This window comes from Lepisma saccharinum, chromosome 1 (genome assembly GCF_977018435.1).
Source record: "Lepisma saccharinum chromosome 1, izLepSacc3.1, whole genome shotgun sequence".
Taxonomy (NCBI): Eukaryota; Metazoa; Arthropoda; class Insecta; order Zygentoma; family Lepismatidae; genus Lepisma; species Lepisma saccharinum.
The window spans coordinates 98831763-98843843 of NC_139229.1; the positions used below are offsets into that span (position 1 = coordinate 98831763).

A 12081-nucleotide genomic window follows, 5' to 3' on the forward strand; every position below is an offset into this window, starting at 1 on the left:
CACATGACTACTTTTCAATTTTTTTTTCATTTCAAGGTCATTCAAACTTTTTTGAAAATCGAATTTTTCAAAAACCTATATTTTGAAATTTTTAAAAAATACACAGAAACATACATATTTCAATATCAAGTCTTAGAAGTTTTGTTATGGGAGTGCAATGGGATCATAGTTTTTGACATGTATAAACACATACTATACACTAGGTAAGACCATATGACACGGGAATATTGCAATGTAAATTCCATTCATTTGTAAAAGGACTATGTTGTTTACCAAATTGGCCAAATGGTGAAATAATGGGTATGTAGGAAAGGGTCTCACTTTTTTGTGGGGGGAGGGCAAGTTGTTAACAAATATTTGTTAAAAGAATTAAATATTTAAAAATTTGTAAAACATTAATTTAATATTTAATATATATTTTAAAACAATTAAAAAATGAAAAACTTTACAATATATATATATATTGTATATATCTTGTCCCATCTTAAAAATGTACAAATTTGTATATTTGGATACGATTCCATTTGAAACTACTATTGTATAACATATTTAAAAGTTTTAATAATTACCAGGTTTTTATAAAACGTTATAGGTCTCAAAATATTGGGGGAAGGCAAGTGTCCCCTTACAGGGAATGCAAGTCTGAAAATGTTCAAACAAGCACAGTATGTAACATTCTTATTCGTACACATGGATTTTCAAAGAAAATGCTTTAATATCTGAAAGGAAATACACACTTTTGAAATTGTTTCTTTACAATTCAATAACTAATATCATTAAGAACATAAAATCTTACCCAAATTCTGTGTAACAAATGACAATAATAAATTAAATGAAACTGAAAGAGAAACATGCCATTTTTTGTACAACTTTTCTATTCGTACACTTAATAATATAAAAGAAAATAGTATATTCAGAGCAAATTGCCTCACAGTGCTAATATTTTGATACGTATCCTTTGGCTTTAATTACTGCTTGACACCTGTTCTTCATAGAATTAACCAGTTTCCGACATGTTTCAGAGCTTATTTTATTCCACTCGGCTTGCACAACAGTTTTCAACTCTTGTTTGGACTTGACGCTTGCTTTATGGACTCGCCTCTTCAAAATTGCCCATAAATGCTCAATGGGATTTTTGAGCTGGTGTTTGTAGTAGTTTGGGCACATTCCATATTATCCAATTCATGTTAACTCGCACCTTATTCTTACTGTCATTGTCTTGTTGGAATCTGTAGATAGGCAGCATGTCCATTTTTGGGCACTCTGCTTTACATTGTTCTTCAATATGTCCAAATAGACATATGCATCCATGATACCGTCAATAAACTGGATGGTACCAACACCTTTGGACGATATACACCCCAAATCATTAATGACCCACCACCTTGTTTAACTGTTGGAACTGTGTTAATGTGATCATTGTCTTTATTTGATTTTCTCCAGACCCTATTTATCCCATCTGACCCGTATATATTAATCTTGGACTCTTCTGACCATATGACACTATCCCAAAATTCCTGGTCCTTGTGGATGTGCTCTTTCGTGATTGAAAGTCTATTCCTACGATTCACCTTATTTACGTATGGCCTCTTTTGTGGTATTCTGCCATGATATCCATGCTTCCACAAGGCACGTCGGACAGTTTCATCGGACATCATCTTGCCAGCAACATTTTCTACTAACGGTTGTAACTGAGGAACACTTAGTCGTGGGTTTTCTCACACTCTTTTTAAAATAAAGCGTTCATCACGTTTATTAAACCATCTCTCTTTTGGTTTTCTCGGCACACTCTGTGTTGAACATTCCTCTCTAAATTTGTTTACTATGTATTGAACTGTGGAGTGTGATTTATTGACTGTTTGTCCAATTTTTCTGAACATATAACCGCTAAGGGCCAAATTTAAAATAACATCCTTCAGATCGGAACTAAGTTCCTTCACCTTCCCCATTTCGAACACACTAATAGATAGACGATAGGCCTACAACAATACCTACGCCAGCATTCCGCTTGACGGGGAGCATGCCTGCATGTTCAAACTTGTTACGAAGTTGCAAACTGCACAAAATCTCCCGAATAGCAGTGGCGCTGTATGCGAGGAAGATTGAAGCTCTTGCCTGTACAAATAACAATGTTGCATGAAACAGCATGTTTTTATCTTTTCACACAAATTGTATGCTCTGGTTATACACTTTGAACATATATTTTTATTGACATTTGTTGGTGAAACCGTCATTAACATTAATTTCCAGGCACATATGAAAATGATTATATTTACTAGTAGATATGACATTCTTTCCTCAGAAATTCTATGTGTACGAATAACAATGTTACATACTGTATATGCTTGCTGTTTCCATCAGTCAGCATTCAGTTGTGCCTTGACTCTTCTGCAGTGAAGTTGCTCTTTGCACAGGTTACATAAAGAATATGTATTTCTGCAAGTTAAGTAGTGGGTTGAGTAAAAGGGTTATTATTACTGATAATAGACATTGCGTGTGTGTTGTTATTCTCCAGTATGGCTGAAAAAGTAAGTGAAACAGCAAAGATTTTCTCCTGCAACCCTTTTAAGAAAGACAGACACCAGAGTGTTAAAAGAAGTCTCCGGCCTGTTACTGAATGGATGTGCGACATGTCAGACATCATTGTGGCAGGTATGAAAATTTGTGACAGTTGTAGGAAACAAATTAAGTTGCAACAGGTTACAAATCAGGAGGCAGATGACTGTTCAGTACCAGTACCCAGTAGCAGTAGTCCAGGACCTAGTAATGTTGACGAAGCATTTGTGTCCGTAGATGTCAGTTTAAAGTATTTGAATAACTCTCTAATCTCTCTAGAATAATCACCTGTTGCTAAGAGAAAATTGCAAATGAAATCATACAGTGTGATAAAAAATATAGGAAAATAAAAAGATGTTTGAGAGAAAAGATACTAACAGAAGCAAGTACAGATGGAGAGGAAACTGTGGAAAAAAATGCAGAATGTGAAATGATCAGTCAGCTAAAACAAAAGTTTCAAGAAGATAATGTAAGTGCGAGTGAAAAATTGCAAATTTTTAACAGTACTACCTAAAAGCTGGCCATGTAATAAAATACAAAGAGAATTTCAGTTTAGCAACAGAATGACAAGAAAAGCGAAAGCATTTGTTAAAGAAAAGGTATTTTGGCAACACCTAACCCTAAACCTGGAAAGGTTTTAAATGAGGCTGTCATTGAAAAGATAATCAGTTTTTACAACAGTGATGCTGTCAGCAATCTTATGCCCGGAAAAAGAGAGTTTGTTTCAATAAAAACAGATGACTCGAAAGAGGCTAGTGTTGGGCAACTGTTCAAAAACTAAAATCCTACTGATAAGATAGGGTTTACAAAATTAGCTGATTTACGACCTAAACATTGTGTCTTGGCAGATGGAAGTGGTACCCACACAGTCTGCGTTTGCACAACACATCAAAAATTTAAAACTAATGATACAAGTGCTGAAATCCAAGAAAATTACACTGAATGATGGCACATCTGTAAGTGACTAGAAATTGTGTTTAGCGCAGATAATGTGTTTAGCGCCAGGTACAGCATGTTGCTGTACAGGCCCAGTCTTTTCATTGGAACAATGAGCAAGCAACTATTTTTCCAATAGTAGTCTACTACAACGATCACAATGATCTAAAATTCCAAAGTATTGTATGCATCTCTGAATGTCTGCAGCATGACACTGTTGCCATTCATTTATTTAAAAAAAAGCTTATATCTCATCTTAGATTGGTACTGATTGGAGATTTGAAACAAATTTACTACTTCTCAGATGGTTCAGCTACACAGTTCAAAAACAGGAAAAACTGCTCAAACATTTGCCACCATGTTAATGATTTTGGAGTAGCAGCGGAGTGGCATTTTTATGCTACAACTCATGGGAAAGGAGTGTGTGATGGTCTGGGCAGTACTGTGAAAAGACTCTCAGGAAGGGCAAGGCTGCAGCAGCCCTATGATGACCAAATAATTACACCATCACAGCTGTTTACATGGTGTGAGGAAAATATCGACTCGGTGGTGAAAAACTACACAATGAAGAACAAACAATACTTGCAGATAGATTTCTGTCTGCAAAACCGATACCAGGTAGACATAAATTCTACAGTTTGATCCCAGTGTCTGATACAGTGTTAGTGAAAAAGGTATTTTCAACAAGTGAACAGTCATGCACTTTAAATATGTTAGGAGCAGGTGTGAAACAGAGGCTGCAACTGGCAGAAGTGAAAGGATATGAAACATGTGAGAACAACAATAATTGGTGGATCGCTGTAGTCTTGGACAAGAATGACTCTGCAAATATGGTGGAAGTTGAGTTTCTGCACCCTGCTGGTTCTTCTCCATCATTTAAAAGAGACTAAGCATATAAACTACAAGTGCCTGTCTCTCAGATCCTCACCCTTGTGGAACCCAGATGTCCCACTGGCTGTAGTTACTACCTTTCAAGTGAAGAAATGGATGCAGCAACCATGGCTCTTTACCGCACAGTAAATTAAAGTTGTTGCCATGAAAGAAGGGAAGATACGATAATTATGTTTTCCAGTGGGGTGCGGCGACATTTTTTGTTGGGGAAGCAGATCCCGAAAAGTTAAGATTGATTGATTTCCTTTATTTTACTTTGCCTTTTGTGCTGGTTTTGGCTAATTTGTGAAGATGGGGATGAGTGATGATATGATGAATAGACACTCACAAACATCCATGCCCATGCCGGGATTCGAACCTGGGACCCCGGCGTCGTAGCGTGATGTGCTAACCACTTCACCACGAGGGCCGGAGAAAAGTAAAAAAAAAACAACCAAGAATCCATTGCTTCTACATGGTACGTTATACTGAAATATGAGCACTCTACCTGATTCTGTTTCCTTATCGTCTCTGGTACTTCAAAATGGTCTTCAATCACCGAGTATTTGAAAGGGAAAGGTGAATGTCCTGGTGCAGTTGTTCATTTATTCGAACCTCATTTAGCCTGTTGTCAAATGTATTTAATACAACAGACGAACGCAGATGATTGAATCAGTTTTCACGATTTTCACATATTCACAAATCCATTTTGGCACCACGTATTCCTTTTCGTACAAAATAGTAAACAATGGCAGTACTAAAGTTTTTTAAGCTATCTGTTTCCACATACCCACTCTAACTTCCCGCAAAAACAAACAAAACAAATAGAAATTTGCACGCGCGAGAAACTTTTAACCTCGCAAAGCGCTTGGAAAAAAACGTGACCCCAACTTGCTTCCACAAAGTTTCCCTCCACAAAAAAAGTCTCCCATTGGCTGATTGAAGGTCGCCTGGTTCTCTTGGGGAATCCTGCTGGCGTTGGCTTTTAAAAGCAGACCAGGGTGATGTGTCGCCGTCGCCGAGCAGATGTTTTGTCAACAAGCCACGAGAGAGTGTGGATGGTCCCATATCGGAAAAGGACGAACATTACAGGCCTACGGCATGTTAGTTCTGTTGAGGTAACAGGGAAGAAATAATGAACAACTAAAACTTAAAGAAGTAATTTTGTAACCGTAAAGCTGTGGGCCAGCACTGCTGGCCTTGCTGTACTGGAGTGCACGTGCATGATGTTTTCCTTGGAGAGTGTAATGAACTTTTAAATTTAACTGTAATATTCCCATGTTATATGGTCTTACCTAGTGTATATATAGTATTTATATATGTCAAAAACTATGATCTCATTGCGATCCCATAAGAAAACTTCTAATACTTGATGTTGAAATATGTGTTTTTATGTGCATTTTTTAAAAATTTTCAAAATATAGGTTTTTGAAAAATTCGATTTTCAAAAAAAGTTTGAATGACTTTGAAATGAAAAAAAAATTGAAAAGTAGTCACGTGATATATCTAATTAAAGCTCATAGCAAAAGCAACAATTTGGTTCTTATCCCAACCTTCTACGTTAATTCTAGCTTGATTTATGACTTTTTTTGTGATTGCATGTGTGCGGCAAATTGTGCTATTTTTCATACTTTAACTAGAAAACATAAAAATCTGAAATTTTCCCGTTTTTCCTTCATGACCATTAAGTATGAATAAAATTAGAGATGGTCAGGTGTTTTTCATTGGTTTACTTGACATGGAATGACCCTATACAGGGTGTCTCATAAGTAATAGCGTGAACTGACACATGTGAAAGTACACGATAATAGAAGCAAAAAAGTCTCTAAACATGGGTCTGCAAACAAACCGTTTTAGAGATAATCGTGAATGTGTGATTACAAGCCGCCACTGACTTCATTGTTTGTAAACGTCATCCTAGTTCGTAAAATGCTAATAATGTGTGCGAATGTGTGGTTACAATCCGTCACTGATTGCATTTTGTAAACACAGTGCTTTACTCCATGCATGTTCCGAGGTTTGTTCTTTCTTTACAAAACAGAACATTTCCGAGAGGTGGCATTGTAATCAAACATGATGGATACAATGAGTACAGATAATTCTACATGCTTGTGACCAATTCCGAAATGAACCGCGGGTATTCGAAATCATTTTACCAACTAGGACGACATTTACAAACAATGAAGTCAGTGGCAGCTTGTAATCACACATTCGCGATTATCTCAAATGGCTCATTTGCAGACCCATGTTTACCGAGACTTTTTTGCTTCTATTATCATGTACTTTCACCTGTGTCAGTTTGCGCTATTACTTTTGAGACACCCTGTATATGTGTATATGTATGTACCTAGGTATACAGGGTGTTCCAGGAGGAAGCGGCAATACTTTGGGAACTGGTAGTATGGGTGATTCTAAGCAAAAAAGTTCAAATGAACATGGGTCCGATTTTCAACAATAACTGAGATATGAACAGAAATAAAAATTATGTAGGAAAACGTAAACAAAAACAGTAACAAGTAAAACTTGGCAATGTAATGGTAATTGTGTAAGTAAATACAAGAATGGACATGCTGATACTAATGTTTATTGCATGAATTTGTGGTGTAGCAGTAATTAGTACACTATAATTAAGTAATGAAGCAAGCAGTAAATGTAGAAGAATGAAATGTTAACACCTGCTGGTCAGTACTCACATGAACAAATGTAAGGAGGGAAAAGGCCACAGAAATGATAGCAGGTCAGAGCAGATTCTCAAAAATACCACCACCAACATCAATGCACTTCTGAGAGCGTCGGAGGACATCTTGTGTTGCACTACAAAGTTCCCGATGATGTTCCCAGATTAATGCAGCAGCATTTATAATGTGAATGTGCAGTTCATCCCTTGTATTCACCCTTTCCCGGTAAACCTCCTGCTTCATCCACCCCCATAAACAGAAATCAAGAAGGGTTAGGTCAAGAGAACTAGGTGACCACAGAACCAGACCACGACAACGACCAATCCATCGATTAGGGTAGGTGGAATTCAGATGTTGAATGATCAACCAACTGGAATGTGCTTGCTTCATTACTTAATTATCGTGTACTAATTACTGATACACCACAAATTCATGCAATAAACATTAGTATCAGCATGTCCCTTCTCGTATTTACTTACACAATTACCATTACATTGCCATGTTTTACTTGTTACTGTTTTGTTTACATTTTCCTACATCATTTTAATTTCTGTTCATATCTCCGTTATCCTTCAAAATTGGACCCATGTTCATATGAACTTTTTTTGCTTAGAATCACCCATACTACCAGTTCCCAAAGTATTGCAGTTTCCTCCCAGAACACCCTGTATACTAGAGCTGAGCCAATACCACCATTTGCCGATACAGATACCGATACTCACAGATACGATATAATTTATAATTCCAGTATAAAATAAAAAGCTGTTACCGAGTCATACTAACTTGTCACATCACTAGGGACGTATTTAGAAATATATAATTTGGGGAGCCAGTCCGAGCCAAGTGTCTTAGAAATATAATAATAAAAGTGTGTCTATTTAATACGTTAATATAATTATTGGTCGATTCATCATAATATGTAAATTAATTAATTAGTACTTAATTTCTCCGATGCGTATGAAGTATTGTTGTATTGAACCACAGACTAAGAAACTGAGGAAAGACAATGTTAATACCTATTTTGTTCTTTATTTCTTGACTAAAAAATATTATTACATAAATAGTAAAAGGACGCTATAAAATCAGAGATATAACAGCAAATATTCATCATCTAGCTTACGTGTAGTTAAGACTGCTAAAATGTGTGTAAAAACAACTGTCCTGGCAAGAAAATTAATGCCAAAGAAGTAAAAAATTGAATATTTATTGAATAACAAAAGGAATGATGGTACAGTGGGGTCCATGAGTATTACCATGTTCCTGCACTTCATTTGACCCAATAAGAGCTTCAGTAATTAAAAGAAAACTCAAAACAACCTCTTGACAACTTCTGCAGCAGCATACATAAAAATCCATCGCTTAAAAATGCATAGGATGTAAGAAAAATTAATGAAAATAGTCATGGACAATTTGCTGAGCAATACTAGTGGATCTCACTGTACGTCCATTAGATAAAAAGTAAAGTTCCTGATGAATATTTTATGTACATTATTCTAAGTAGTTGTGTATATAAATATTTTAGAGGGGCCTCCCCGATGGTGTAGTGGTACCGCCGTCGCCTGTTCGATACTCAGTGGAGGCATATAGTGGTTCAGGGCCCACTTTAAAATGTAGGTCCAGTCCCGATTAGCTTATCTTCCTTCGTACTGCCATTGAAAGACGTATGTTCCCAATCTAATCTCGGTGGAAATAATGATTGATTTGCTTTATTTTACTTCGCTTTTTGTGCCACTTTTGACTCATTTGCGAAGATTGGGATGAGTTATGATGTGATGAAATTGATGAATAGACACTCACAAACATCCATCCCCAGGCCGGGATTCGAATGTGGGACACCTGGTGTCATAGCACGATGTGCTAACCACTGCGCCACAGGGGCTGGCTTTCGGCCTCATTGGCCGATACCGGCAGTCACACGAAAGACAGTGAAAGACACACGAAAGTGAAGAGGATATGTATAAATTGCTGATTCCCCTTGAACGTAGATAAAGCAAAGCTAATTTCACAGTGATCTTCATTCCTCTTTTCCAAGAACTCCGCAACTATCTGACCCGGCATTAGTGCGGTGGGGGGTTAAAAACATCTACCTATCTTAGGACCACGATCTTCAAGCAAGAATTGGCAATGAATGGTTTATTTCCCACAGCGTTAACAAAGCAGTTAGATGCCTTCATGGTCACGTTTTGGATTCAGCTTTCACTTGCCCGTGCCTTTGCTCTTGCCATCTGCTTCCCAGGAGGGTGGGGGTTTATGATCCAGTGTTTCTAGGAAAATCTATGGAATTTCTTGCCCTGCTCTTTCAATCTGTCGCAAGGAAGGGTGAACGAACTTTTAGAAAGGACAAATGTTGAGACACGCTGTTGCCTTTGCCTGCTTTTCTAGCCACTGAAAATCTTTGGTATTGGTAAAAGAAAATCAACCGATACTCACCGATGCCGAAACTGCTGGTATCGGCTCAGCCCTAGTATATACTGTATATATATGTGTGTGTGTGTGTGTGTGTGTTTAGTATTATTATATTTTGTAGACATGTATTTCTGAAATTAACAGTAATTTAGAAATTAACAGTAAAATTTTAAGGAGAGAATCTTGTTTCTGTATCAGGCGATTGACTTTAGTACAGCGATATTCCGACGTGGCTTTGCTTTTGACATATATACTTTCGGCAAATGATTTCTAAAAAAAATAATGCATAGTTCTATCACTTGTTCTATCCCTTGGAGCAACAATAAAAAATAAAAACAGTAATAATAGCAATAATAATAAAAGTTTGTGAAACTATACTAAAAGATGGGACGCAGATCAATTTCCTGTAATTTCAGTGCTTCAGAATTGCCAACACACTGTTTTGGAGAACAAACTATGGATTAGTTAACTGGCAGTTAACTTTCACATTGAAAAACCTGGTGCTGGTTAAGACTGGCTGTTATCTCCCAACTGGCAGTTAGTTAACTAAGATTAGCAGGACATTTAAAAACTGCTCTAAGGGAGCAGGCAATGAACCTGTTTATTCATACAAAAATGGAATATATGCTCCAAAGAATTTAAAAATTAGTAAGTGCTCACTTTCATTAATCAGGGTGGCCACTCTAGGACCATGATAAAATTCAAGTATAATTCCCAGTTTTCAAGACGAATTTTCCAAAAATTCAAGGGTACAAGCAGATGTTTTCTCTATTTCAACCTTATGAATTAGCGCCTCTCACTACCCACACACATACACACACAAATATATTAACAATATAAAGGGTCTGTGTTGATTTCAATGTATGCAAAAAATCTAATTCAATTCAATTAAACGTTATGCTACATATTTAAAATATTTAAATTTAAGGTGTGGGTTTACATTTGCTATTCCACATACTTACACGAAATAGTACGTCTACAAACACAAGTCACAATTTATGGGATATACTAGTCTACGAAAAATTGTCAATTGTATGAGAATTTCAAGCTCAAATTTACCTAATCATCTTCATGATATCTTGCCATATTCTCCCGTCTGTCAGATAGATTGTTCTGCAAAGCACACTAACAAAGTTAACAGATTGAGATAATCCTTTTTTTTTCACGTAACTTTCTTTTCCTTCCTCGATAAAAATAAAACCTAAATTGGTGAAAACTTGCCTCAGGGCATTTATAAATATGTATAAATTCAATGAGATTTGGATTAATAAAAGTTGCAATTTTTCACGTCTACGGAGAAAAATTCGCACAGAATTCCAGGAGCCAATAATTCACACATAATTCCCAAAATTCAAGGAATTCAGTGAGTAGCCACCCTGACTAATGCAACCCAGTAAGTATTACAGTGGGTCCTCGGTTTTATGTTTTTCAGGGAGACCAAGCTGAAAAAAAACTAAAATGTAAAATCAGATCTTACAGCATTTTGCTTGGAACCATCAAGATTGAATGTGCAATGAAGGAAAGTGTAAAAGTGGGGTTCCACTGTACATGCAAAACCTGATCCCAAGTGTGCAAACATGACAATGTTGCCAATGTTTTTCTTTCAGTGGATGTGAAAGTAGTCTTCCATGTTTATTTTGTAAATGATCCATGATTTCTTTTTCTAGAGTAGACCAAAAACTCTGACTTTTTATTTTGTTCTAGAATTATGGTCCAACACGTGGATATGTAGATAAGTCACAGCATGCTGCACCACTGGAGAGAAAAACTACACCAATGCAGGATGCATATTCTAACATAGATGCCTGTGATGCATATGCTAAAACAGTGGCTTTCAAACTCAAAGAAATGGATAAGATGCAACGCATTTTTGCCGAAAACTTAATGAATCAAGTTTTGTACAAAGGACTGCTTTCTCAACTCCATCCAACAACTTCTTTAACGGAGATACAAGAAAGTCACAGTTCGGAAGAGAAAACAGTTATAATTCCGGAACACAACTATGTCAACATCGTATGTGATGTGAATGACGTTCAAACTAGTAATTAACTCATCATGACGTGTGCTTTTTTTTTTGTTTATGAAGAAGAATCTGAACAATGAACTTTCCAAGATATACCTGTGAAATAAAAGTGACACAAAAGTGTTGACATTTAATTTTAAGGATTCCACTTTTATAAAACATGTTTTCGCTAAGGTGCATATCCCATTTTTTCCTTACTTATGCATATGAAAATATAAAACAAATGTACAGAGTACATTATACAGGGTGTCATTTTAATGGCGCCCACGGACCACAGATTCGTATAGAGGACATCAAAACAAACAACTTTTCTCAGTAACATTTTTCTCGTTGGTGCGTCGATTCGATGCTACAGCCGTTCAAAAAAGACCGTTTTGCCACCTGGATGCTGGCAACCCAACACAACATTTGATCGTATCTGTTACGTCATTTCCTGCGGCGAAACAGCGCACGACAGGATTGCAAGGAACACACAAATTTTATGAAAAATGACAAACCACATTATTAGCTGTACAACGAAGCGAGAAACGCGTCCAGAAGACCGAACATCATAGCCTACCAACCAGAAGATCAGCAGTCATCTCCGGGGAAGGGGGAAGTGAATCAACGATA

The 12081-nt window shown here is 36.7% G+C and overlaps 1 protein-coding gene across 2 annotated transcripts in view; it reads left to right on the top strand.

The window, feature by feature from the left end:
- The window catches only part of LOC145998591 (uncharacterized), a 62707-nt gene extending 51059 nt beyond the window's left edge, over window positions 1–11648 (top strand). For both annotated transcript variants that reach the window (XM_083135044.1, XM_083135052.1), the window contains exon 3: window positions 11151–11648. In XM_083135044.1, the coding sequence (XP_082991170.1) occupies window positions 11151–11495 (345 nt within the window). In that variant the 3' untranslated portion in view covers window positions 11496–11648. The remainder of the gene's footprint in view (window positions 1–11150) is intronic.
- The last annotated feature ends 433 nt before the right edge of the window (window positions 11649–12081 follow it).